This window comes from Naumovozyma castellii, chromosome 1, assembly GCF_000237345.1.
Source record: "Naumovozyma castellii chromosome 1, complete genome".
Taxonomy (NCBI): domain Eukaryota; kingdom Fungi; phylum Ascomycota; class Saccharomycetes; order Saccharomycetales; family Saccharomycetaceae; genus Naumovozyma; species Naumovozyma castellii.
In genome coordinates this window covers 2,530,313-2,557,341 of record NC_016491.1, presented here as the reverse complement: position 1 = coordinate 2,557,341, position 27,029 = coordinate 2,530,313, and the positions used below count along the sequence as shown (strand labels likewise).

The 27,029-nt window shown below is 36.3% G+C and overlaps 16 protein-coding genes across 16 annotated transcripts; 9 read left to right on the top strand and 7 right to left on the bottom strand.

Moving 5' to 3' along the window:
- Positions 1-337: 337 nt before the first annotated feature.
- On the bottom strand, positions 338-1,825 carry IOC4 (Ioc4p; the record flags this gene model as incomplete). The annotated part of the gene is made up of 1 exon (XM_003674188.1): positions 338-1,825. One exon carries the CDS (start codon positions 1,823-1,825, stop codon positions 338-340), a length of 1,488 nt encoding a protein of 495 aa, XP_003674236.1.
- A 367-nt stretch (positions 1,826-2,192) lies between these two features.
- On the bottom strand, positions 2,193-3,152 carry MCM1 (transcription factor MCM1; the record flags this gene model as incomplete). The annotated part of the gene is made up of 1 exon (XM_003674187.1): positions 2,193-3,152. One exon carries the CDS (start codon positions 3,150-3,152, stop codon positions 2,193-2,195), a length of 960 nt encoding a protein of 319 aa, XP_003674235.1.
- Positions 3,153-3,628: 476 nt separating this feature from the next.
- ARG80 (Arg80p) lies at positions 3,629-4,273 on the bottom strand (the record flags this gene model as incomplete). The annotated part of the gene is made up of 1 exon (XM_003674186.1): positions 3,629-4,273. The coding sequence occupies one exon, from the start codon at positions 4,271-4,273 to the stop codon at positions 3,629-3,631; it is 645 nt and encodes a 214-aa protein (XP_003674234.1).
- A 246-nt stretch (positions 4,274-4,519) lies between these two features.
- Positions 4,520-5,491, top strand: ARA2 (D-arabinose 1-dehydrogenase (NAD(P)(+)) ARA2; the record flags this gene model as incomplete). Its single annotated transcript, XM_003674185.1, has 1 exon — positions 4,520-5,491. One exon carries the CDS (start codon positions 4,520-4,522, stop codon positions 5,489-5,491), a length of 972 nt encoding a protein of 323 aa, XP_003674233.1.
- A 55-nt stretch (positions 5,492-5,546) lies between these two features.
- Positions 5,547-6,062, bottom strand: YET2 (Yet2p; the record flags this gene model as incomplete). The annotated part of the gene is made up of 1 exon (XM_003674184.1): positions 5,547-6,062. One exon carries the CDS (start codon positions 6,060-6,062, stop codon positions 5,547-5,549), a length of 516 nt encoding a protein of 171 aa, XP_003674232.1.
- A 302-nt stretch (positions 6,063-6,364) lies between these two features.
- On the top strand, positions 6,365-7,216 carry SUB1 (chromatin-binding transcription coactivator SUB1; the record flags this gene model as incomplete). Its single annotated transcript, XM_003674183.1, has 1 exon — positions 6,365-7,216. The coding sequence occupies one exon, from the start codon at positions 6,365-6,367 to the stop codon at positions 7,214-7,216; it is 852 nt and encodes a 283-aa protein (XP_003674231.1).
- A 274-nt stretch (positions 7,217-7,490) lies between these two features.
- CCS1 (copper chaperone CCS1) lies at positions 7,491-8,249 on the top strand (the record flags this gene model as incomplete). The annotated part of the gene is made up of 1 exon (XM_003674182.1): positions 7,491-8,249. One exon carries the CDS (start codon positions 7,491-7,493, stop codon positions 8,247-8,249), a length of 759 nt encoding a protein of 252 aa, XP_003674230.1.
- Positions 8,250-8,606: 357 nt separating this feature from the next.
- Positions 8,607-11,075, top strand: MSN2 (stress-responsive transcriptional activator MSN2; the record flags this gene model as incomplete). The annotated part of the gene is made up of 1 exon (XM_003674181.1): positions 8,607-11,075. One exon carries the CDS (start codon positions 8,607-8,609, stop codon positions 11,073-11,075), a length of 2,469 nt encoding a protein of 822 aa, XP_003674229.1.
- A 401-nt stretch (positions 11,076-11,476) lies between these two features.
- MIH1 (putative tyrosine protein phosphatase MIH1) lies at positions 11,477-13,234 on the top strand (the record flags this gene model as incomplete). Its single annotated transcript, XM_003674180.1, has 1 exon — positions 11,477-13,234. One exon carries the CDS (start codon positions 11,477-11,479, stop codon positions 13,232-13,234), a length of 1,758 nt encoding a protein of 585 aa, XP_003674228.1.
- A 159-nt stretch (positions 13,235-13,393) lies between these two features.
- IMP2 (endopeptidase catalytic subunit) lies at positions 13,394-13,900 on the bottom strand (the record flags this gene model as incomplete). Its single annotated transcript, XM_003674179.1, has 1 exon — positions 13,394-13,900. The coding sequence occupies one exon, from the start codon at positions 13,898-13,900 to the stop codon at positions 13,394-13,396; it is 507 nt and encodes a 168-aa protein (XP_003674227.1).
- Positions 13,901-14,524: 624 nt separating this feature from the next.
- RCH1 (Rch1p) lies at positions 14,525-15,814 on the top strand (the record flags this gene model as incomplete). Its single annotated transcript, XM_003674178.1, has 1 exon — positions 14,525-15,814. The coding sequence occupies one exon, from the start codon at positions 14,525-14,527 to the stop codon at positions 15,812-15,814; it is 1,290 nt and encodes a 429-aa protein (XP_003674226.1).
- Positions 15,815-16,026: 212 nt separating this feature from the next.
- Positions 16,027-18,039, bottom strand: HOF1 (formin-binding protein HOF1; the record flags this gene model as incomplete). Its single annotated transcript, XM_003674177.1, has 1 exon — positions 16,027-18,039. One exon carries the CDS (start codon positions 18,037-18,039, stop codon positions 16,027-16,029), a length of 2,013 nt encoding a protein of 670 aa, XP_003674225.1.
- Positions 18,040-18,616: 577 nt separating this feature from the next.
- EIS1 (Eis1p) lies at positions 18,617-21,247 on the top strand (the record flags this gene model as incomplete). The annotated part of the gene is made up of 1 exon (XM_003674176.1): positions 18,617-21,247. The coding sequence occupies one exon, from the start codon at positions 18,617-18,619 to the stop codon at positions 21,245-21,247; it is 2,631 nt and encodes an 876-aa protein (XP_003674224.1).
- Positions 21,248-21,497: 250 nt separating this feature from the next.
- Positions 21,498-22,463, bottom strand: NCAS0A12850 (Frag1/DRAM/Sfk1 family protein; the record flags this gene model as incomplete). Its single annotated transcript, XM_003674175.1, has 1 exon — positions 21,498-22,463. The coding sequence occupies one exon, from the start codon at positions 22,461-22,463 to the stop codon at positions 21,498-21,500; it is 966 nt and encodes a 321-aa protein (XP_003674223.1).
- Positions 22,464-22,973: 510 nt separating this feature from the next.
- Positions 22,974-24,812, top strand: NCAS0A12840 (RNA polymerase II degradation factor 1; the record flags this gene model as incomplete). Its single annotated transcript, XM_003674174.1, has 1 exon — positions 22,974-24,812. One exon carries the CDS (start codon positions 22,974-22,976, stop codon positions 24,810-24,812), a length of 1,839 nt encoding a protein of 612 aa, XP_003674222.1.
- A 445-nt stretch (positions 24,813-25,257) lies between these two features.
- FAR8 (Far8p) lies at positions 25,258-26,904 on the top strand (the record flags this gene model as incomplete). The annotated part of the gene is made up of 1 exon (XM_003674173.1): positions 25,258-26,904. One exon carries the CDS (start codon positions 25,258-25,260, stop codon positions 26,902-26,904), a length of 1,647 nt encoding a protein of 548 aa, XP_003674221.1.
- Between the last annotated feature and the right edge of the window lie 125 nt (positions 26,905-27,029).

The window sequence follows — 27,029 nt, the reverse complement described above, 5'->3', positions numbered from 1 at the left end:
TTCCCTAACAATTCTTCGTACGAGTCCAGTGTACGCTATTCTCGTGAAAAAAATTACGTGTCACTGGTCGTTACCCGCAAAAAAAGTGTCGCAAAATCTCACCTATTATCATATCCTCTATTAACTCGTTCAAATTACTAATAGGGGAGTACCACATCGTACTAACCTGTCAAGTACTTGTAGGCTGGTTGTTGAATATTTCTCTCTCAGAACTATCGACGATGCAAAATCACTTCTTTTAATTCAATAAACTATCGTTCTGCTCCTCTCAATCCAAAGCTCAGTCCAAGCAAAATTACAGAGTGTAGTCATTAATATCTATAAACTGCATAGCTTCTTATTTAACCTCATCGACGGATGCCATTTCAATTTCTGGCTCTTTTTTATCTACGTCAATTGATCCAGTGGGTATCTTATTAGTACTGTTATCTTTATCTCCATCATCCGAAACCTGTTCAAAAGTCCATCCTTGCTCATCTTCGATAAGTTCATGTTGGAAGACTAATTCAAAGAAAGCCTGAAATTGGTCCCATAATTTCCATTTCAATAATTCATCGCGTCTTATATTCAACAAAATTCTCATATTCAATAAAAGTTCTGTACTTGATTGAAAAATTATAAGGAATTCACGCTTTGCACCCTTCATGGAAAGTGCCTGGTCCATTTCATCCAATAAAAGATCATAATCATCTTTACCAATGGTAATCTTGGAGTCTGGATTTTCTGGAAGAATTAAGGTAGTAAGCAGCTTGTTTATACCTGCAATCTTATCTAATATGTTCAGTTTTTGGTCTAAGTGTCTTTCAACATTTTTCTTCTGAGTTAAACGATTTACCAGAGGATTAACCGCAAGATGAATAGTAAGATCTTGTGGACCTAATCCAACTAGGGACCAATCTTCATCGTCTTCGTACTCATATTTTATGATTTGAGGCTTTGGTTTGGCTTTCGTTTTAGTTTTACTCTTACCCTTTGCAGTAGTTCTTTTCGGTCCTTTAGATTTGGTGTTCGTTCGTTTGACTGGATGCTCTTCCTCAGAGAATTCATCCTCAACATCCTCCTCCTCCTCCTCCTCCTCTTCTTTCACTGGTGCTGATCGTCTCGTTCTCCTTTGAACGGGCTCCTTTTTAATGGTGGACTTGCCCTTCGATCTTGTATTCCGTAGACGAGTTGGTTTTTCGTCGCCCTCACTTTCCTCTTCTTCAAGTTTCCTTTTCCCTCGTTGTCTCATTGATGATCTAGTTGGCTCTTTCTTGACGGCCCCTCTGGTCCTTTTCCTCGGTTGAATACTTTCATCTTCTTCTATGTACTCTTCTTCATCATCATCTTTCCCATAGGACCCATATTCAATAAATTCCCAAATATCGATACCTTCAATTCCACGACTTGCCATTTCATAAGCAGGTATCAACTTCTTATTTTTTCTTTTCGAGCTATCAAGCCATTCCTGGCATGCTTCCTTACTCAACAATTGTATATCTGTTGGTTTTACCCAAATATATGAATCGTCACAGAAAAATTTCACGCAATATTGATGCCTTAATTTTTCATTCTTCTTAAATTTCAACATCTTCGAATAAATGATATATTTCTCTGGATCAATATTTTCATCAAACGTATCATCTTCATTGGTAGTATCCAGTTCCTTTGCAACCTCTGCAGGTTCAACCTCACCTGTAGTACTATGTGTTCTCGTTTTAAGAATATGATCTGGTATTAATTCATCTGGAACAATCATTGCAGGCCATGCTGAAAATCCTTTGACTTTGGCAAGGACAATATCTGTTGGCTGATATATATAGTCAACCGATGGCTCACTCATCATGACAATGATCTATAATTGGGTTGTATTCGCTAGATCTGTTTAGGTCCACCATATAATATTGTTATTATCAATTGAAACATTTCTTGTTGTTTTCAAATTATTTGGAGATGTATGGGTTGTCGCGAGAGATGAATAATAATGATAATGACAAAAAAATGGATAGTTTTTAAATAATATTGAGGTAATTTTATGGATATGTGTATATTAATGCATCAGTAAAGAATTGAATTATATGTATAATTTAAATAAGTTTTTGTTTTCTTTCACTTCAAGCAATGCTAAGCAAATTGGTATATATGAATTTACTAAAAGAAAAACCGGGATAAATCGCCTCTCTCCAAAGTCGAGGACGAAATAAATGTAGTCCTTAGAACTGATTCTGTTGAGACTCTTGGAAATATTGTTGGTAGACTGCTGACTGTTCAGAATTCAAGTACGGAGATCCAACATTCGTAAAATTCTGAGCATTTTGGAATTGTTGTACCAGAGCATTCTGCTGTTGTTGTTGCTGTTGCTGGCCATGCTGTTGTTGAGGGTGTTGTTGAGGGTGTTGATATTGATTTGGAAATGTACCTGCAGATGATATCACTTGATTATTTTCAAGAGTGACTGTAGGTTTCATTTCAGTTTTTATTTCAGATTGATTTAGTGGAGAATTATTATTATTATTATTGTTAAGGATACTGGAATGAACTCCAACATTCGCAATTGCTTGATTCATACTATTAAGTGCGTTCATTGAATTTATGCCATTTAGGTTCATATTATTTTCCTGATGAATATCAGTCGTCACTGGGACGAGATTTTCTGCGTTATTCGGCACACCATTTATATTGTTATGGATATTGTTGTGACTCGTCATATTACTATTAGTATTATTATTATTATTATTGTTATTATTATTAATTTCATCATTTTCATCATTAATATTTGTTTGAACATTGTTGTCGTCGCCTTCCCCGTCTTCATCCTCCTCCTCCTCATCTTCATCATCTGGTGCATTTAAACAAGCTTGAATTAAATTCCTACCTTCCTGCTGAGTAACAATTGGTTCAAATTTGGGAGTGCTAAAAGTGTACACCAATCCAGTCTCAGAAACTACCAATAATAATACTTGTGTTCCTGTAAGCACTGACAATTCAAATGCTTTCTTCATTATACCATGTTTTCTCTTCGAGAACGTGACATGTCGTCTTGTTTTATTTTCAATGAATTTAATTTCGATCTTCCTTCTCTCCTTTGGATCAGCAGTTGACGTAGAACTTGACTCCGCTTCCTGGTTATTTATAATAATTTGATCTTGCACTCCGGATTCTGTATCGGACATTGTATGGTTGTTTTTTGAAGGTCAATTTAAAACTGAGAGCGTTATTTTCAGATTGTTAAATGTATGATTAGTTGAAACTTATACAAGATACTTGATTTCTGTTATGGTCTAGATCTCTACAGCTAAAGGTGTGGTGAATGACTGAATTTATTGGAAGTAAGACACGTAAACAAAGCTGAACGTGGATCTCTTACTAATTGTAAACTAAAGCAATGTGATATATTTTCGCAGAACTGTGAATGTTTCTTCTTTCCTTTGTAGCTTAATTTCAATATTCAACTATATTTGTGGATTATGATCTAATATCAATAGAATATTGCCTAATGAAGAAGATTTCCTAGCAACGAAAAACTGAAGAAGAAAGTTACTCTTTCGGGATTTTTTCCATTTAAAGTAAAAACTTAGAAAACAGAGAAGCGTGCACGTGCTTTTGCGGGTAATGGCAACGCTGTCGAGAGTCCATGGAAGTTAGTCGTTTATTCAAGTTCATTGGGAGGATAGAATATAGCTGCACTGTCACCATCAGGACCATTTAAGCATGCTCGTATTAATCCCTTTCCCTCTTCATCTCGTATCACTGGTTCTAATTTAGGCGTGCTGAAAGTATATACTAAGCCGGATCCCGAAAGGATCAACAGAAGGACATTAGCTCCTGTCAACACACTTAGTTCGTAGGCCTTCTTCATAATCCCATGTCTCCGCTTGGCAAAGGTAACATGTCTTCGCGTCTTGTTTTCGATATATTTGATGGGTATTCTTTGTCTCATGGAATCCGGACTGCCTCCTAATTGATCGGAAGCATCGCCAGTAGGTGTATTTCGTAATGATGGAGTTGTTTCCTCTTCCAGTTCAAGGTCCTCTTCTTCATCTCCTTCTTCCTCTTCTTCGTCATCCTCTCCCACGTCTATCGCTAATTCCTCCCTATTGAGGTTGAGAGTATCTTCTTCCTCTTCATCGTCTTCATCCTCGCCGCATTCAAGATCTCCTTCATCATCCGAAACTGCCTGCGTAGTTGCAGCTATTTTGCCTGGGACCTTAGGAGCTTCAGCGATCCTTCTGTCGGATTCATTCTGTTCCACTATCTTAACTTTACTTCCTCTTGTGAGCTGATTGATTTCCATTCCTAGGTAGTTAATTTGCTAACACTTTAATATACTGAGGGCCTAATATTTTAACCTCTGATCACCTTCTTAATGACATATCCTAAAACTACGCTTAGTTTACCATTAAGAGAGTGTTCATTCCAATGATCCACTGAAAATTCGCAACTGGGTAAGCGACGTAAAAAATGTCATTATTTAATTAATCACATCGGCAAATAAATATGAACAATGCATTCTAATTGGTGAACAGGATAAACAAGAGAGATGGAATTTCCACGTCTAATTATCGGTGGTGCCCCATTTAGTGCCCAATATAATGAAGATCCTGAATCCATACCTATAGTGGAAATACTTAGAGTTGCCTTTGAAAATGGAATAAATTGCATCGATACTTCACCATATTACGGAAATAGTGAAATTTTAATAGGGAAAGCTTTACATAATTTGGGTGATAAATTCCCAAGAGATTCATATTTAATCTGTACTAAAGTGGGTAGGTTAAGTTTGGATTCCTTTGATTATTCTGCTGATAATGTTAGAAGAAGTGTTGTACGCTCCTGCAAGAGATTAAACAGTGACTATTTGGATCTAGTATATTTACATGATGTGGAGTTTGTAAATATGAAAGATAGTCTAGTGGCATTACGAGAATTGAAGAAATTAAAAAATGAAGGGATTATTAAACGATTTGGGATATCTGGATATCCCGTGGATTACCTTTTCCATTTGAGTTCATATTGCGCTAAGAAGGATACAAGTATAGGCCCATTAGATGCGATATTGTCATACTGTAATTTGAATTTACAGAATATTACATTGAGTAAGTATCGAGAAAAGTTTGAATCTCAATGCCAAGTTAAAATGATTAGTAATGCTTCAGTTTTAAGTATGTCTTTGTTAAGAAGGCAGGAGACGAAACAGTTCCATCCTGCTTCTCAAGAGTTACGGAAATGTTCAGACAGGGCAGCCAAATATTGCCATGATAATGGGGTTGATTTGGCAAAGTTGGCTCTCAGATATGCCATCACAAAATGGATACCTTATGGCCCTACCATCATTGGTGTCAGTTCTGTTGAAGAATTACAAGACAGTTTAAAAACCTTTCAAGAAGTTCAATCGGGAGTCCCACTCAGCAGTAAAGAAATAGAAATGGTTGAAACGATTCAAAGTAAAATATTTGGATCGCACTTCAATGAGACTTGGGATTCAGGGATCGAACATCCAGAATTCGCCTAGATTCTCCAAGTTTTAAATTTATTAATGATATTAATAATAAAAAACTAGTAAATAGCTATTTTCTCTTTTCGTACTCAAGTAGCTGAATCTTCTTCTTTATTTCTTTCAAAAGTTTCTCCTTTTCCAGTTTGTCAGCCTTCAAGAGGTTTATATCTTTCAATAATTCCTTCTTTTCCTTGACTTCATCTTCAAAGCGAATAATCTTACCAATAATGATCATAACCGTAGCGATACAAATTCCAAAATAAAGAATAAATCCTGACAAATATACATTTCTTTGATTATATGCTCTCGTAGCCAATATTTGTATAGGTGTTGTAGAATGGTCTTGTTCATAACTATAGGGATTAACTTTAATGTTTGCTCGTTTCCAAGAATCCACTAGTAATAACGATACTATCATTCCCCCCACAACTGCTATGGTTCTGAACCTCATGCTATTCACTAGTTGCAAAAACATATGATTGTATATTACTCTCCTTACCACAAGTGGTAGGGGAAGGACAATTAGAGAGAGGAAACTCATCTCTCCAGTCAATATGGTAAACAATGCCATTAAATAGAGACCCATTTTGATTGTTGTTTGCGATTTTAGTAAGTTTTTTGTCTGGGGAGTGGTATACTATGGACTTAACAGTAGATCATTGGTTGTAAGTCTTCTTACCCTTAAAGAATTAGCTTATGTAATCTCATGTTTCAATTTTCAGCTTTACGAATTTGCAGAAGAAAAAAAAAGATTCTGATCTAACTTCTAAGAGGAAAAAAAATTACTTTATGAATTGGGTCCCTGATTAATTGCAGGGTTCTAACTTCTTATTTGCACTCTATTCTTCCCCATTCTAATAGAATTTGTGACTGTCAATCGAATCAACAATGTCATATTACAATAGATATAGAAATAGAAAGAGACAGGACAATAATGACGGTAGTGGAGCAGCAGGAGGGTCCAATAATGGGTTACCTGTAGGATTAGGAGGTGCCTCTGATGCTATCTTTGATCTCGGTAAGAACAAAAGAGTCACTGTGAGACAATTTAGGAATATTAATTTGATTGATATTAGAGAATACTATTTGGACTCTTCCTCTGGGGAGATGAGACCTGGGAAAAAGGGTATTTCTTTGACTGAAGACCTATATGATGAGTTACTGAAACATAGATTGAATATAGATGAGGCGTTGAGAAGGTTTGGTTCGAAGAGACCAAGAACTAAGACTGTGAGGGTGCTCTCTGATGATGAAGATGAAAATGATCAATTGGAAAAAAATTCAGCCACGAAGGGTGATGAGAATGCACCTGATGCTGAAGGTGATAGGAGCAAGAGTAAGAAGAAGGAGAAGTTGGCTGCTGATAAAAAGGCAAAGAGGAGTGCGAAAACTGAATATGAGGATTATGATGAAATGGAACCTAAAACAAAGAAGAAAAGACCTGCTCCACCGACATTACTGCCTCATGAGGAAAATAGAGAAAATCAGAAACGTGAAGCTAATGCCACGTTAATGCTTCCAGGTGCTGGTAAATCACCAAATCCACCTACACCTGTGGTTACAGAAACTGAGAAGGGGCCAATACTTCCACCTGTAGTGGCACAGAAGGAGGAGAACCCAGTTGTCACTGCTGATGCCACTACCAATGATGATAACGAAAATTCCAGTGACGAAGAATTCGCTCAAAGTTTGGAGGCAGAAATGAATAAGATGGACGACGATATAAGTGAAGAAGAGTAAGCATTTAATTATTTCATTAAGATTCTTCTTATCATTATACATTAATAATAATATCATACCATTACCATACGTTTATACCTCTTTTAAGAGGCCATAATTACTTAGCATGTGTACATTAGTAGTATATGACAAATCAACCATTAACATCAGTTGTTCCAAGGGGTGTCGTATAAAATAAGAACGAGAAAAAAACAAAATAGCGTCAGAGATTTAACACTGAACAATACCCTATATAATCAAAAAAAGCACACAAGCATATATATTCATAACCAAGATGACTACTTCGAACGATGATTATTTTGAAGCCACATATGCCATTCCAATGCATTGTGAGAATTGTACAAATGATATCAAGAAAAGTTTGCTAGAGTCTCTTCCACAAGTAGACCATGATAAGATTAAAGATATTAAATTCGATATCAAGGAACAATTGATGGCGTTAAATAGTGCCATAGCCCCATCAGTCGTCATTAAGAGTTTAAGATCTCGTGGCTATGATACAATTATTAGAGGAGCCGGTAACAAACCTAACATGGCCGCCGTTACCATCTTAGAGACTTTCAATAAGGCAAAGAATGAGCTTCTCAGTTCTCCCATCGGAGGCTTGGTGAGAATTGTGCAAGTCCGTGACGATAAGACTTTGTTTGATGTCAATATCAATGGGGTTCCTAAAGCGGGGAAATATTTAGCTGCCATTCACGAGTGTGGTGATATCTCTGGCGGCATTGAAAGTTGTGGTAAAGTTTTCCATAAATTCGATGAACCCATTGAATGTAACGATCAAAGCGACTTAAATGAGAAATTGTTCAGTGGTCAAGCATTCTTGAGCAGTTCTTTGCAAGTTTGGGAGTTGATTGGACGTAGTATTGTGATCTCTCGAGTTGCGGACGAGATCAGCGATGAGAGATACGACATCTGCGGTATTGTCGCCAGAAGTGCAGGTGTGTGGGAGAACAACAAGAAGGTGTGTGCGTGCAGCGGTAAGACGATCTGGGAGGAGAGGAAGGATGCCCTAGCCATCAACATCAGATAAGTAGACCATATAACGTTATATTTATATATATATAGACAGAAGTTTCAAGCCTAACGCATAGAACAGAAACTGGAAGCGCGACCGGCGCACAACAAGTATTGTTTCCATGGGGAATAAGAAAAAGAAAACTCCAAACTCAATACGGAAAACTTTCACAGAACTGCTCCATTCTTGGCCACCACCAGTGTTAAACCAGACTTGTCTTTACCCTCCCACGCTGCTGTCCCCAGGGAATACACAGACCTTACTTTTATATATTGCTAGGCAATACAAACTACTGCAGACCTGCTCATAATCCCTAGAAGTCACAGAAGGGGCTACTCAAATCGGATACAAAACAGTAACATAAACTCAACCATGGAATTCCAAGACATTGGAGATTTTACTACAAACGACATACCGGTATCCTTGGAATCAGAAATAGCTGCATTCAATCAAAATAATCCACTTCAAAATAGGGAAAAGCCGTTCGAAGAAAGTAAAAAAAATTCATCCATGTCATTCAATCAAGAATTATTAAGTCAAGCTCAATCTCCTACAATCAATTCCTTTAACATTAACCAACCTTTCCAGAGCTCTTCCAGCGGATTGAACTCAACACCAACTGCTGTCAATCATACGGAAACGAATAATAATACTTTTAAACCTACTTTGAATGACATAAGCCAAAATGGGTACGCTACAAATGAATCATCTGTATCAGCAATAACACAGCTTGATCATACAAATGGAAGCTTCAGAAATTTTGGTCCAGATTTAAAAACTGATGATTTAGAGGAATTTATAAAATCTTTAAGTCCGGATAATAATTTAACTAATTCTCAATCCAATATCGATGAAGCCAATAATGGACAATATCAGGATATGTTTGCAAAGGATAGATCTCCAATAACTGATACAAATACCAACGATGCTGCGGGTAATATGGATGATTTCTTGACAAACTTAAACTCTCCTACGGTAACTATACCTTATCAAAACGATAGTAACAGTATTAATAATAATAACAACAATACTAATGTTGCACCACTAACCGCCACAAGAACTGCATCAAATAGTATATCAACGGAGGATTTTGCTTCACCCACAAGTGCATTATCTCCCTTGGTTAATAATAACGTTAATTCGAATGTTGTGTCACATTCTAATAGCGTTACGAAATTCCAAAACAACAACGCTAATAGTAATTTAATTAGTACACCTTTATCGCCCAATTCAAATGATACTCTTACGGCACCAATGGCTCCTGGCTCCAATATTGATAATTTTTACAACGCCAATCAATTAAATTCGTTATTAGAGGACAGTAACATTGATCCAACTTCAACCTCAAATTCTACCTCTCTATTAGATAATGCTACCTCTAATAATGAAGATGAATTTGATGAATTTAATACTTTCGATTTTGACAGGAGACATAGTACGATAGTTTCCAACAGATATCCATATTCGAATACACCCGCAACTGCAGCAAGCAGGAATTCTATTTCACATTCTATTGATTTTTGGAATTTACCAAATTCAAGAAATTCAAATAATAATAAATTGAGAAAGTCCATGTCATCAACAACATCTCCGTCAAGTACAACGATGCCCACTCAATTCAATGTTGATAATGACATATCTCAAACATTAAATGGTTATAACATCAACTTCGCCCTAAATCAAACAACAAATCCTTCAGTCAATGATCAAAATCCAGGAAGTCCAAACAGTTTTAACATATCCCAGTCGAATCAACTAATGCATTCTCAAAAACCTCAACTACAGAGAATATCCACGTACAACACTATACATCAATCCCCAACACACTTCACTCAACAAAATTCCCAACAGCAACAACAACAGAATCAAAGAAGGTACAGTATTAATAAACAACAAAGAGCATCATTGCCAGTACTGGATGGTTCTTTAAATCCTGAAGTATTTTCCAAGCTATATGAAAATGGGAGAGTACCAATGAATTTAAATGTGGTTCCTTGGACTGATGGTAACACGAACAATTCCTCCATTTATGCTAACGATAACAATAATAACAATAATAACAGTCATAATAACAATAATAATTCAAATGAAATTTCATTTGCAAATAATAAGAATTTCAACACTTACGTTTCTAATTCAAATTCAAACTCATCTGTTACTGGAATTGATGCAGGCAATAATTCAAGCAATAGTAATATGAGGACCACCAACAATAATAACAGCAATAATTTAAAAATGGCAAATGAAAGATTTGTTAACCCATCAATTGTTTTTGAAAATGGCAATAACATACCTACACAGATAAATTCTAATAATGGGAATATGCCACCTCCACAACAAAACCAACAACAATCAACTTTCATCCCAAGCCCATTTTTACAATCTGTATCATTAGAAAGAAATCTTTCTTCACCAACGTCATCATACTTAAATACAATCCCCATCCAAAACTATCAACAGATGTATAATAATAATACCAAGATTACGCAAAATAATAATGTTACCGCACCACCTAAAAATAAAAATAGAAGAAAATCTGCGATAGTGACAAGCTCGCAATTGAAAGGAAACTCTCAATCACCACCTTTATTAAACGGTCAGAAAGCCACAACTACAACAGCAAAAAGATCTGTGTCATATAATTTTAGTGATGAGAATAAAACATTCAAATGTGAAACTTGTGGCAAAGCATTTAGGAGAAGCGAACATTTAAAGAGACATATAAGGTCGGTTCATTCGTCTGAAAGGCCATTTGCATGTCCTACTTGCGACAAAAAGTTTAGTAGGAGTGATAACTTGGCACAGCATATAAAGACACATAAGAAAAGAGGTGATGTCTAGAGTGAGAGAGACTAATAATTAATAATCTTTTTATATATCAAAATTTGTTTGTTATTAAAAATATAAATGCGAGTAATGACTTTTGAAATCATTATCTTTTTAAGTAAACTTACTCTATCTTATATAATCACTTTTGGAATGTTTCGCGTCTGTTTATAGGATTACCGGTTTAGTTCATAAAAAAATTCCCCCCACTAGATCAATTACAACTTGAAACAATAACCAAGAGAGGCTTTCTAATACACATACAAGAGTCAAGGATTTTGAATACAACTAGTTGTCCATATTCAGAGATTCTCGTCTTTACTTTCCCATTTCAGCATCTATCGTTTTTTTTTTTCGAAGTTCTCCTAGATCAATCCCATTCAGCAAGCACGAATTTGCTATTATTAGTATTTTCAATGACAACACATCACTCAAAGAACTCTGATGATTATTTGCAAAATAATACAGTAAACTTGAACAAGATTTCTATTGGCAGCCCTTTCTCAAAAGGACATAATATCTTCAAAAATGTCCATTCACTTTTCAAATCACAAAACAAAAGAATCAATAAATTATTCGAAAATGAGTCTAATTCAAACTTTAATGATGAATTGGAAAACTCTTATGACCAAGAACATAAACTAAATGAGGAAATTGAATCACCAATCCCTTTTGGGAAACCTTCTTTAGCATCTTTACTAGCTGAAATAGACACCAAAAGTGTAATATTCCCGAACATTCATCATGACAAGACTTTATCAATAGATTCACTGCATGATCTAGAAAGTCCTACAAGGATATCTCAAAGTAATAGCATATTGGATTCCCCAACATTCCGTAGGAATATAACTGTGCGAAGATCTGTTAACTCCAAATGCGGAACCCCATTATCCACTCATTCCAGAAGAAATAGTGTAAATAGCAATGGTAATATCTCCAAGATGCAACGTGCAGACAGTGTGAATAAGGATAGAAAGGTTTCCAAACTGAAAGTAAAGACGCTAGAATCAATATATACGTCACCTACCGATTCTCATGGGGGAAATAATATTGATTATCAGATACCGCAATCAACCACAAGCTTATTTGACTCAATAATAGATGAAAGTAATATAACGTACAAGGAGGAACAAACTGATTCTCACGATTTTTTTAAAAGAATATCGCCAACAATGTTAAATGATATAATTGAAAATAATAGTTTTTCACCCCATTATCATTCATATAAAATTATTGATTGTAGATTTGATTATGAATTTGAAGGTGGACATATCAAAAATGCAATAAATATATCAAATCGTGATGATTTAGAATCCAAACTGTTGAGAAATATTCAAAACAATAGAAACTCACCTACGTTATTGATCTTCCATTGCGAGTTTAGCACCCATCGAGGTCTCAAATTGGCTTCTCATTTGAGAAATTGTGATAGAATTCTAAATCATGAGAACTACCCCAAATTATACTATCCAGACGTGGTAATCTTGGATGGTGGATATAAAGCATTTTTTGAGAAATTCCCCAATCATTGTTTCCCACATAACTATGTTAGAATGGATTCACAAGAGAATTTGATGGATTGTGAGAACAAGATGAGTGTATTTAGATCAGACTCAAAGCGAAGTAGTACAAGGACAAATTCATTAAGGAAATTACAGTCATTATCCACTGAGACATTCTCCTTATATAAATCTGATGCAAAATCATCGCATTCCATATTTTTGAATGATACTTCTAGCAAATTTGATTCTATTCCATCTTCATCTTTCGATTTGGAGCAGCCACCAAGATTGTCATTTTCGCAATACACCGATCGTTTCAGTCATTCAAGAGATTGTGATGATAGAGATCGTAGTTCTCCATCCACAATAAGTCGGTCATCAATAAACAGTTTCAATAGTTTATCATCAGGTAAGAAAGTGATGATTGATGACGACAATAACTCGTACTTCAGTTTTCAAACACATAGCCCTAACATTTCCGAAGGAAATAGACTAGCATTTAATGATAGCAATGGTATTGATACCGAGGATGATTTAAACTTTGCAGAAGCAACAATTACTGTTTCAGACCTGAAAGGCACGATTCAAGAGACGCCTTTAATAAGACCTATCAGAAGGTCATTATTTCCTTCCATATTACAAGAGGAAGATGATGACGAAAAACAAAACTAGGTAAACAATATAAAGCAAAAGCTATACATTCTGAATCTATTTTGCATTTGCTACAATTAGATATTCATACCATTGGCATTTCCATGTTACTATTTATTCATAAAACAACCATATAATCACTAATAATTACTATTCACCATATAGCACGATAAAAAATATTCAAGTATCTATATTTTTCTTAAGAATATTATTTCTTCCCAGTGTCTCTTTCAAATCGGTACCCCATCTCGAAGGAGGCCAAATGATAGTTGCTACACTCCCTACAATTAGTCCTTTCGATATTGGGCCAAATTCATTACTATCGATAGAATGTGTTACATTATCACCCTCCACCCAAATATGATTTCTCGGTACTATAACTGAATCCTTTGGGTATGGATACTTCGTAAAAACCTTATCCAGTTCAACACCTTTTACTCTTTTACAAAGAATTTTTTTGGGATCCATTGGTGACTTAAACAATATAACATCATTTCTTTGCACTGCATCTTTTCTAAACTTCCACAACAATATCCAATCATTGCTTGAGTCACTAGGGTTTAAAGTAGGTCGCATGGAGCTTCCCTTTATCTGAGAAATATAGCAAACTTTGTCATTTACGGTCATTAAGACAGGAATCCATGTTAATGTAATTAAACCTGTCTTTAGGAGAGTTCTCTTGGGCATTATTCTCGTTTTGCCACTTGATCACTTCGTCATGTTTTAATCTCGAACTCCATTAATCTTAGTTGAACTTGGGCCCGAAATTCCTAGTTCGGTAGGTTTTTTGCCGTTTTCTCAGATAAAAGGTAATAGTCTTATCTACACAGGAAAGATGCACTGATAAATTAGCAGGGAAGTTAAGGACTTAAGCATGTTAGATTTTTTTTTCTATCTTCTACTTTCTTTGCTTAGATCCCAATCAAAGTACGCAGAGCAAAAACATTATACACAGAGATTAATAACAATTTCTACGTATGTTCAGTGATAAGATTCCCTAACCTATTGTTCGTGAAAGTCAATATGGTCACTGAAATGTTCAAGCCACAGCTGGAACGACAGCATTGGAAAACTTATTACATTACGTACAGTAAACTAAAAGGGTGTTGTGTCGATAATACGCAAGTCTCGGATCGAGCTCGGCCCGAGTTCCGAGAAGAAATTTACTTAGCTGGATGACTTCATCGTAACAATCCTCTAATCGAAGAGATACTTAAAGACGGAGTTATGACAATAACAACATAAGGTAAGAATTGTTCTTTCAATATCCGACATCTATGGGTCCTATACAAGTATATCGAACCAAGTGAAATGACGAAATCAAAAGAAGTTTTCTTCAAAATATGGAACCATCCAGTAACAAATTACCTAAAATCGCAGTGGTTCTTCTATTGTTTGGCTGTCTTTATTGTCATTGCCCGATTTGCACCAGATTTTGCTAGAGATGACGGACTGATCAAAGGTCAATATAGTATCGGATATGGTTGTGTTGCATGGATCTTCTTGCAAAGTGGACTGAGTATGAAAACGAAAAGACTGATGGCCAATATGGGAAATTGGAGAGCTCACTTGGTTATTCTCGTTATGAGTTTTCTAATAACATCATCCATTGCATATGGGTTTTGTGTGGCTATTAAAGTGTCAAATGATAAAAATATAGATGATTGGGTTCTTATCGGAATTATAATGACTACTACGTGTCCGACAACTGTTGCATCTAATGTGATCATGACAACAAATGCGGGAGGTAACGATCTTCTTTGTGTGTGTGAGGTATTTATAGGTAATCTGTTGGGTGCTTTTATTACACCAGCATTGGTTCAGATGTATACCGGCAGCTATCCTTTTCAGTACGGGAATCCGGCAACAGGAAATGGTATTGGTGCATTATATGGCCGTGTTATGAAACAGGTTGGGTTGTCAGTGTTTGTTCCACTATTCGTTGGTCAAGTTATTCAGAATGTTTTACCCAAGATAACTCAGGCATATCTGGACTTTTTAAAGAAGTATCATCTAAAAATTGGATCCTACATGTTGCTTTTAATCATGTTTAGTTCATTCTCAACAGCTTTTCATCAAAAGGCATTTACAAGTGTTTCTCATGTTTGCATCGTCTTTCTTGTTTTCTTCAATCTAGGGTGCTATCTCTTTTTCACATTATTAGCCTTCCTGCTGGCAAGACCATGGTTCATTATTAAAATATTTCCTGAAGAGCCCATTTATGGCGAGTGTTCCAAGCTTTATTATTATAGCTATAAAATATTCAGGCCGTTTTATTACAGTAAAGAAGATGCAGTTTGCATTATGTTTTGCGCACCAGCTAAGACGGCTGCTTTGGGGGTTTCCCTTATTACATCCCAATTTGGAGATAATAAGGAAAATTTGGGAAAGCTTTTAGTGCCATTGGTTCTTTATCAAAGTGAACAAGTACTAGCGGCAAGTATTTTCGTCAATCTTTTTAAGAAATGGATCGAAAAAGACAAAATTCAAGAATCCAAGGAAACTAATCATATGGACTTAGAACGTGGAGATTACAAGGCAGAAATTAAAGGACCGGATATAATAGATTCAAGTCTGCAGTCGTCACTCTCGTCGAAATAAAATGTATTTCGTTTTTAGTCATATAGAGAATTGCATTTTTCATACATATATAATATTTTAATTAAAACTATATTCCTCTGAATTCCTTTTCCTCTCGGCGATCTCTCGCTTTCGAAAGATCTATTTTGCTTTAGCTTCATATGATTCTGATATTAGAACTTATATAGACCACTAAAATTTACGTATTGTCCTTCTTAAACAAATGAAATGAATTAGCTCAAAATTTCAATAAAGTTAAAAGGAATTAATCCCATACTGTATTCTGGAGCAATTCTATCATTATCGTATATCTCTCCCCTATACCAATTATCATTAATAACCTCTGTGATTAATACATAATCATCTTGATCAAAGTGAGCAACACCAGGGGCATTTGTCTCTAAAAGTGGGAATAATGCTTTGGCATAATGTATAACAGTTTCTCCATTTTTTGTTTTTATCGGTAAAGTTACCATAATCCCATTATCCAACACTTTCCCTGGAAGACGTTTTCCTGATACCGAGACTTTCTTTTGAGTGTTGTTCGGTATCTCCAAATCATGACGTGAATCCTTTTCTAAGTTTTCGGATCTATGATTCCTTCGAATAGTACCCGTGCTTCCCGCTCTTGCCATTGACGGACGTTCATTACGTTGAGTGTCCTTTTCTGTATTGTTTATATTCTGCATCATCCCCGTTCTAGATTCTTCTTCGTTCTCCATTTGAGAACTTGATAATTGAATATGACTCATTGATTTTCTTTTTCTGTTTGCTGAATTCCAAGATTTCACAAACCTTTGTGAGTCGTCAATACTTGACGCCAATGAGCTAACAGACGTAGTCATGGAGTCAATACTTTGACGATTTTTAACGTGCGTGGTAAAATCAGTTGAATTAGAAGAATATTCAGAGGGGGAAGAGTCAGATCCAAAGGAAGCAGGTTGTTTAGTCGCTTGTGTACTTCTGGGGCTATATATATTTGTTTTTACAGTATCATTCTTATCTTCTGAGTAATAAGAATTGTCTTGTTTGGTGGTGGCCTCTCTTTTTCGTACTTGTGGAAATGGGTAGGCTTGTGAGTCGTCATTCTCATAGGGATCTGAAATTGTTTGTGGTGCAGAAACGTTGGAAGGTTCATATATTTCTGAAATATGTTCATCATTAGGAATAGAATGAGTTATATTTGGATGGGGTAATTCCTTTTGTAACCGTATCTTGTCAATAACGGAAACGGGTCTTGGTTTCCTATTAATTTCATCTGAAGTTATGGAACTGTTTTGTTTCAACTGTGATGAAAACATTCTTACATTATCAATATAAGAGTGCCTTTTAGAATTGACAGATTCAAGACCCCCAACAGAATAGGAATTTTGACTTTTATCGAAATCAGTGTTAAAAGACTTTCTATTTCGTTTTTCCTTCTTTAGACGCCCAGTTCCATATTCGCTGGAAAATTTAGAAATATCATCACTTGGTGTAAACCCACTTAAACGACTAATCATTAGATCCATTTTTGATTGCTCTAAAATACATGTTTCCATTGATGCTTGTAGATACTGTTGCATCTTTGCCTGTAAGAAGGAAATTCTAGCAGTTTCCATTCTTTGAAGTTCAATCGTTAATTCCCCCCATTCTTGGATCCAATATTTTTGAGAGGCTTTATATTCCTGTTTTAAAATGTTTAATTGGTTTTGAAACTCACGTTTATTTGATTCCCACTTTGCTAAATCTCTTTGATTTTGCTCTACCCTTTTGGAACCAATAATATTATTCTGATTCAATTGTAAATCACGAACACGAATTTCAGCCTTTTCCAAACGTTTAGCAAGGTCTCCACATCCCATCTTTTTATTGTATTTATCTAATCTTAAACTTTCAATCTTCCCACTGACAGTGGTATATCTTGCTTGCAATTCAGCAGCGAAAACCTTCACGTCACTGTAAACTTGTCTAAATATAATTTCACTCTGCTTCGCATGAGCTTGTGCTTTCACTTTCTCTACCTCTAATAAAGTGTCCATCAAATTTGATAGGTTCCCGAATTCAGGATTGGCAATCTGATCCTTTGAAAATTTCTCATTAATGGCACCCAGTCTTCTTGTATAATCTTTCTCAGTTTCGCATTTCTGTCTAAAGAAATGGACCATTGTGTCACAGGATTTTATCCCAGCAGAAATGTGTGAAAGCAAAATATTGACACCCCCGTCATCCTTATCCCAGAAGCATGTTTCGAAGTTGTAACTCATTGTTCAAGGAGGCTTCAATATTTATTATTATTATTATTATTATTATTATTATTATTATTTTTTAAATTAACAAAGGGTAATCCAATCTGTGTTCCTTACTTTAATAGTCAGTTTGACCTTCACTACCGAATTGAGTACACGGCTTCCCGTATACTTACCAACCTCCATCAGCAAGTTCATTGCTTGAATAATATCTGAAAAAGTTGATGTTTACCTATTTCCCAAAAGGGTTAAACCTGGAAATCGCGTTTCACGGCCCATTACATTTCCCAATTGGGGCAACAGGACCAAATGGGGTAATTACAGGAAGGAAATGTCCCAAACGGGGAAATCAGTTCGAGCCCTTCCCTTATTCGCTCGAGACAGAATCCCATGATATCCCTTCCTTTCTTTCCGTGCGGTGCAATACACGTCGAGTGTCGAAGCCGGTCCCTCAGGATAATACGGGGCAGTAGTTGGCCAATGGGTATATCCCTCTTGGCCCCCATTTATAATGGACAGTATAACAATCTACATAGCTGTAACCTGTCCAAATACACTAGAAGAAAGGAAAGTACACACAAACAATTAATACGAAATGTCGTTAGTTTCTCCATTGACTGAGGCAGATAAGATAACTACAGGGAACCCCAAGACATCGACCAGGACATCCAGATCTGGGTCCATAACCTCGGTTGGTTCCAAGAAATCCAAGAAAACATCGATCTATCAGATTGCAGGGGAGCCCTTGAGTAGAGAAGCTCTATACAAGGCGAGATTAAAATACGGTGTCTATCAATCTCCTGCTAATCAACCTACTTTGGGGGTCCCTGACTCCAAGTTGGCCTCCGATGTAGCATCTCTCTTCGCTCACGAGAACCCCCCTACGGTGGAACGTTACCAAAGAAAATTGGATGCTAATGCCATTAAGGCAGCTGGTAAAGTGGGGCAATCGCCTAATAAGAGTTATTCCCTTGTATCTCCTGTTATGCATAGCAAACAATCCAATTCTAAGTTAAACTCATCTTCTGCTGCTTCTAAGGCATACTCTATGACCGCACTCTCAAGACCCCCAACTTCTTCAGATTCTCAAAGAAGCCAGACAAGCAAAACATATTCAATAAGTTCTGCTAGTTCTGTCCTTAGAGCACATTCTTTGACAAGCCCAACTACGTCAGAGGAACCACCTTTGAAATATCAATTGAATTTGGAGAAAGTATTGCAAGGGGCTGCTAAGAAGGCTGAAACAAGAATTAAGGAAAGAACGAATCCAGAACGTAGAAATTACACTTATGGACTTAATACTGATGCTGCTGATCATAACAAAAATTTGGTTTTATCTCAGAAGGTAATGAAGGGGATTTATACTAAAGTGGAAAGTGTGGGACCTTCGAGAGAAGACATTGAAAATGAAACTTTAGCTAAATTTAGAAAGAATCAAGAATTTGCTTTGAGTGCTGCTGTTTCTGTTAAGGATAGTGAACCTGGTAAGGAAATTGATAAGGAGATTGAGAAGAAACAACAACTAAGAAATATCTATTTGAAACAATTGACCTCAGAACAGGTTATGACAATGGCTAGGGCAAATGTTGACAGAGAGTTGACCCTTATTAATAGCGAGGATTACAATAGAAGTCTATTTGGCAATGAAGAGTATAATAGAGCTGCTGTGGCATGGGCGCAGGATCAATTTAAGAAAAAGACACCAGTTTCCAATAAAATTAACCTTGGTGGTGGCTTATGGTTAACTCCACAAGATGTCAATTCTATCGCACAAAAGATGGTAGATCCAATTTTGGGTGAAGTCGATTTGAGGGCAACTGCACAAAGAGCAATGGATGTAGATCTTGCCAAGAGAACAGCTGAAAATACAGCTGGTGTGGCTTCATGGAATAATCTACAGCGTACTAAATTGACTAATAATCAAAAAGTCCAAGCTGATGCGATAGCAAGGCATCAAAAGGAAAAGACAGAGGCAAAGGAAAGATTAGACAAGAGATACAATGATATGATTGCTAAAATGGATAAGGAATTAGAAGCTAAACGTGTCCAACTACAACAAGCCATTGAACACAAAGAAAATTTCGAAAAAGAGATGCAAAACAAGGTTGATACTGAACAGAAAAATATTGATGACGGGTTTGTAAATTGGACTTCAGCATGTGCAGCAAGTATTTCTGATGCTCGCCAAGAACAAGGGGTGTTGCTACAGCCATATTATGACGATCTACAAAAGGCTCAAGATGAACATGAGGGATTATTACAAGAAAAGAATGATATTGGAACTAGTATTGATAAACTGCATGAATCCATTGAATCTCATAAAGCAAAAATTGCTGGTTACCAAAAAGATATTGAAGGGCAAGAAAATAGAAAGGAGAGAGAAGATGCTAAATTGGAAGATTTGACCGAAAATAAAAAGGAATTAGAAACCACGGTGAATGATAATGTAGTACTTGAAGCTCAAAAGGCCAAAGAAGAAGCTGAATTATCATCGAATCAAGCTCGTTTGAAACAATTAGAAGTTGATGCATTAATCAACGAACGTAAAGGTGAGTTCAATAAAACAGAAATTGAGTTAAAGAAAGAAAAACTGGCTCTTTTAGAATCCATGAAAGACCTTGCTGAGGTTCGTGGGGATGGTACACTTGATGAAGATAAAGTGAAAAGTTTGATCGGAATGACGTCTAAGGAATATCTCGAGAAATGTGAGAATGAAAGAAAACTGGCAAAACCAACTCTTTATGAAATCACAGAAGATGAGAATGAATCGATTAAATCCCCTCAAACTGCTGGAGTAGAGAAGGTATCTATGAACCCACAGGAGGAGAAAATTGAGAATGTTGTAGTAAAACCTGCAGAAAAGGAGCTTGAAATTCAACCTGAAATTCAACAAAGTTCACCTAATAATAAGAAAAAGCGTCTATCTTTAGGAAAATTCTTCCTAGGGAGTGCTCAGGATCATAAAAATAAATCCGAAAAGAAACCTGTTGATAATGTATCCGGAGTTCAAGATGTTTCTCCAATAAAACAAAGCACAAGTGAGAACAAGGAACCGAAGGAAAAAGAAATTGAAAAGGACCATCTTGCATTAAAACCCACATTCAGTGGATTTTCACAGGGTTCCTTTCATGATGACCAACAGAAGGTAGAGGAGAAGGAAGATGTTCCAAGCGATGTTGAAGACGAAGCCTCACAAGAACAAGGTTATTTCAAAGAAGTATTTTAATTTAATAAATTACAATTTCTATGAGTTTCTATTTTAGTTTATATCCTTAATTAACTTAAAATTAGTTTAATAATAATAATAATAATAATAATAATAATAATAATAATACATCTGCAACATAAGTGCCATTGTCTATTTAATGAAATAATATACATTTTTTAATTAGGAATTTGTTTTTTTGGATATTAAAGTCTATAGAATAATTATTGTAACATGTGCTTACCAACAAAATTAAAGAAATGAGCCTTCTCTATACCGAAGAGGCAGAATTTGTGACAGCTTTGTCAAAGGATTGATCATCATCTCCCGTCATCTGGATCGAAACATCAACAGCACCCAGCATTTGGTCATATTTATAATATCCTGCAAACGATTCAATACGATTGAAATAGCGAGAATCCTTGTATCTGCTCCCCATATAGAAGTCCACTGAAATAATTATAAAGAGTAGACCGAACCAAAATGCCAATAACCACTCGAAACATGCACTTGTAGAGTCATCAGAAATGGCACCGAAACAAATGGCCCATACTACAGCAAATACTAACCATATAGCCTTGGCTAGCCCACTTATAAAAAACTTATTCCACACATATCCTTCCCATTTATACCATGGGATATCTTCAGGTTTTTCAGGCAAATCTCTGGTATGATCAGCCAACGGATGTAGCAGGGCATAATGTCTCCCCATTAGAAAGTATTCGGTCGAAAGACACACCACTGAAAAAAACATTAATACAACAAAGACGGCAACCATAGCCAAATGAACATGATGATAATGTGCAGTGGAGAAAATAGTACACATTAACAAGGCAATTTCACCCAGAGCACCAAGGATACATGCAGCAAAGATCAAATTACGTTCATCCTTTCTGTACCATGGTGGCATTAAAAATTTCCTTGAAGCTCCTTGGCTTTTTCTCCTAAACATTGGTATATCACCACCAGATCTTTGGTAATATTCAGCAAACACCGTCAATGCATAACCTAAACCTTCCCATGCAACACATGAAATGAAAAGGGGACGTAAATTGGTAGCACCGATGTCTGAAATATACACAGGAGATGCTTTTTCACTCATAAACCAGTACAATGGGTGCCCCTGGGCCGCATAGCAGATAAGCATTGCTATCAGCATTCCGTACCATGGTATGAAAGCTACCCATGGTAGGATAAAGAAGTAATTTCCAGGTTTATGAAAATTTAGACTAAACATTTAATAGCTCTGCGCTTAATTGGCTATCAAATGTCCTATTAACGTTACTATCTTACCAACCTCCATGACTTTAAACATCGGAGGTGTGAGGTTAGCCGTTTCGAGGAATATATGAAAAAAAAATGAAAACAATAACAAAAACTGAAAAATTTCTCGAGGCTCAGATCTGAGTTCCAAATGTTACGTAAGCAAAACATTCCACGGAAAAAAATTAAGGGATGGGCCGGGTAAAAATATGTCAGAAATCCGTACACAGTGATATTATTTTTAACGGTGGCAAATTTTTTCGTTTCTTTTCATCGAAGCAAAAACAGCAAAGCGGTTCCTTCTCCCATGGAAAATTACATTTTCATTTTCATTTGAAGATAGAATGAAGATCATAATTATATATTGTTTACTAAGCTTTCAATTAAAAAGAAAGGTTACCAATTCTATTGTTATATTTATAAGGATCATATCATTTTAGAATCGTCACACATCACTCACATCTTAAGAATAGGAAATCTGCCAATGCCCTCACAATTCAGGAAATCAAGTAATAATACAAAATCTCAGGACCCCGAGCTAAAGTTTAAGCTAGATACACTTACAGAACTGTTCCCAGACTGGACAAACGATGATTTAATTGATCTAGTCCAAGAATACGATGATTTGGAAACTATAATTGATAAAATCACCTCGGGTGCGGTTACTCGATGGGATGAAGTTAAAAAGCCTTCAAAGAAGGAGAAATCTGAAAAGAAGGATACCACTCATCAATATCAATCATATCATGACCTAGAACATATTTACGATGATGATACCGATATTAAACCCAAGGGAGCTCATCGTAATAATAACCGTCCAAGGGGTGGTAGTAGTAATAATGTACAAAGAAATAAGAAGCCTGTTTCTGCTGTGAATACAAGACATATAGATACTGATAAACTAAAGCCTGCAACCACACCTGCTAAAAGTGTTTCTCATACTACATCTTGGGCTGCGGCTGTGGCTTCAAGCAGACCGGTAGAGCCTGAAAAGGAGGAAGAAAAATCTACTGACAAAGAAGAGCAAGATGAATCTAGTCAAGAACCAGTAGAAGAAGAGGAACAAGAACAAGAAAAAGAGGAACAAGAATCAGGTGAAGAGGAGGAGGAAGAAAATGCTGAACCTGAGACAAAGAAGATGACTTGGGCTGCTATTGCTACTCCAAAGGCTAAGGAATCTGCTTTAGAAAATGTTAAGGATTTGAAGAAGGAAATTGAAAATGTTGAAAACGAAGAAGAAGAAGAATCAAGTGAAGAAGAATCTAGCGAAGAAGAGGAAACTAGCGAAGAAGAGGAATCAAGTGAAGAAGAGGAAGAATCAAGTGAGGAGGAAGAAGAATCAAGTGAAGAGAAAGCAAAAGAGGAAGAAAAGACCGTGTCTGTTAAGAAATCAGAGGTTAAGAAGGCAAAGGCTGAAGTTCCACAAGCAGCCCCACAAACAGAATCTCTACAATCAAAGCCTGAACCTGTTCAACAACAGCAACAACAAGAACAACCACAACAAGATATCTCTCAACAACAACAAAACTACTACCAACAACAACAACAACAACAACAACAACAACAACAATATCCAGGACAACAAAACCAATTTGGTGCCCAACAAAACTTCCAACAAATGCCGCAAAATGCAGCCGCCGCCGCAGCTGCTGCTCAACAACAATATTATATGTATCAAGGTCAATTCCCAGGATATTCTTACCCTGGTATGTTTGATTCTCAATCATATGGTTATGGTCAGCAACCTGCCGCTCAATCTGGTGCAGCTTCTAACCAATACGAGGCCATGCAACAAGGATATGGTCAATCCACTCCAGGTACTGCCAATGCCGATTTGAGCTCCACTACAGCTGGTGCAGGAACTTCTCCAGCTTCTGCTAATGTCCAACCACAACAACCTTATGGTGGCTCCTTTATGCCATATTATGGCCATTTCTACCAACAATCATTCCCATATGCTCAACCACAATATGGTATGGGTGCTGGACAATATCCATACCAAGCACCAAAAGGTGGTAATTATTACCAAGGCCAACAGGGACAAGAACAACAAGGTCAAGCTTCAGCCGGTCAAGCCACTGAAGAACCTCAACAAGAAGGACAAGACCAAAGCCAAAATGCTCAACAACAAGCTGGTCAAACTCCAGGTCAAGGACAAAACTTGACTCCACAACAATTGCAATATCAACAATATTACCAATTTCAACAACAACAGCAACAGCAACAACAACAAGCCGCTGCTGCCGCTGCTCAACAACAGGGTGTGCCATACGGATATACAGGATATGATTATTCATCCCAAGCCTCCAGAGGATTCTATTAGATGAATGAAGCTAACAAACGAAAACAACTTGATGTGTGACAAAAGTTTTTAAGTGAGCAGTCTGTATTTATCTTTCTGTATGTAATATTGGGTTTGATAACCTATCTCATCCGGTTATTTATTCTAATATGAATAACTAAATAACGACATTAACAAAAACGATCATGTTTTAATATATAAACTTATTCAATAAACGTCGCTTCCTTAGTATTAGCGCTCTGCGCTGAGGGGCACGGATGTAACCAAGATTAAAAATTAGTGCCCCATATTTTGATTTAATGTAAGGAACACTCAAGATAATATTGATGTTTGAAGATCGTCGAATTTAAATAAGCGAATCATTGTCACTGCATTATTTGGTCACTAACGGGCACACTTATCAAACGGCTTACGCATTGGTCTCTAATTTCTACATTACCTCCAGAACTTCTGATCTAAGTATACAATGCTTCCCAATCAGACACATGTGCAACCGCATTATACATTACCTGGCGTAATGCACTACTTACAAACAGAATTCACCAAAAATGAGAGGGATAGAATAACGTGGGAACTGGAAAGATCCGAAATGAAAGCCAGAATTACTCAATTGGAAGGTGAAAATAGAAATCTTCGTTATAAATTAGCCAATTTAGAAAATACCACTCCTTCAGTAGCAGAAATAAAGCCACAAGAGAATGGTTCAAGCTCATCACTCACATCCTTATTGAAATCTAAGGTGTCCGTTCAAGAGAATGTGAAAGAAATCATATACTTATTGAAAAACCCAGATGTAACAGGTCAATTGGGAGCTTTAAGTGACAAGGATAATGTATTCCATAGCATTGAAAAATTAAATCTTAATAATAATAATGAAACAGATAACACCAATATCCATGACCCCTTATTTAACCATAATATTGTCCCCCAGGAAATAGATTCCACAAATAGTGATATGTTACCTATAGGGCATAAAAAGGATAACAATTATGCCTCGGATGCAGAGACGATAACACTGAACGACGACAATCCTGACACTTCCATGGATAGTGACTCATCATCGCTGTTTTCCGTCAAAAAAGTAAACCCGGTTCAATCAATGACTACGAGTACGAAGCCTTTAGACGCCACGAAGCAGGTTTCCCTTTCCACAGGACCTATTAAAGATATAACTGTTTGCAGAGCCAATATGGTATCATTTTCAGGAAATGGGGAGCTAAAACTTACAACTTTTAGGAAGGATTTGGATATAGATGTTGTAACGATCGATGAAAATGTGAAATGTGAGTCGCTATTCTGGTTTGATCATAATCAAATCATGATTCTAAACAATAAGGAGCTGCAAATATGGTCTTCTGTTGACAGGACTATGCTCTGTAAAACAGATTTTTTCAAGAGAGAAGAGTTTTCAAACGACTTTAAGTTTTCCGATATTAAGAGTATTGATTTTAAAAATAAGTGGTTGCTAATTGCATTAGACAAAAAAGTATACATCTGGGAAGTTAATGTTTCCAAAAGTAATGATTTAGTTGATGAATATAAAATATTTGCCGTTCGGAAGACCACCGTTAACACAACGAATCCAATTATCGGATCTATTTTAGGCATAACAGAAAAATCTTTGATTATATTGTCCACAGATCCTTATGAATTTAGCATATATAATTTTCAAGGGAAGATATTACACACTGTTGATCTAGGTCAAAGTATTGGGGACAACATATCGTCATCGTTTACACACGGTAGACTAGTGCTTAACAAAGAAACGTCTAAATTATTACTTCAAATAGGTAAGGCACTGATAGTATATTCATTTGACCAAAAACGCATTATCGTAGGGGAGGTACTTAGAAACGAACCTTGTAGCGTATTGTTTCAGACAGATTCAGATTTCATTCTTTTGGCTTATCGAAGTGGTCTCATCGAACTTAGAAAACTTCCTTCATTTCAAAATATCATAAAAAAGTATAATCACTACGAAGAAATGTCAAGTGTAAATAAGAATGTGTGTGATATTGTTGTGGAAACAGTGTGGTCAGAAGGAACACCAGTTATTATATCAGGTGGTGAAAATGGCATCCTGAGGTTGGAGAGGATTGCAGAGTTTGTATAAATAGTATTCGGTATTTACTTAATAATAAGCTAAGCTTGCTTCAAGAGTGTTTTTTAATGCTAGCCTTTTGTTGATTGGATAACCTTTCTTTACGTATGTTTTCTGTCATTTTGTTCTGACAACTC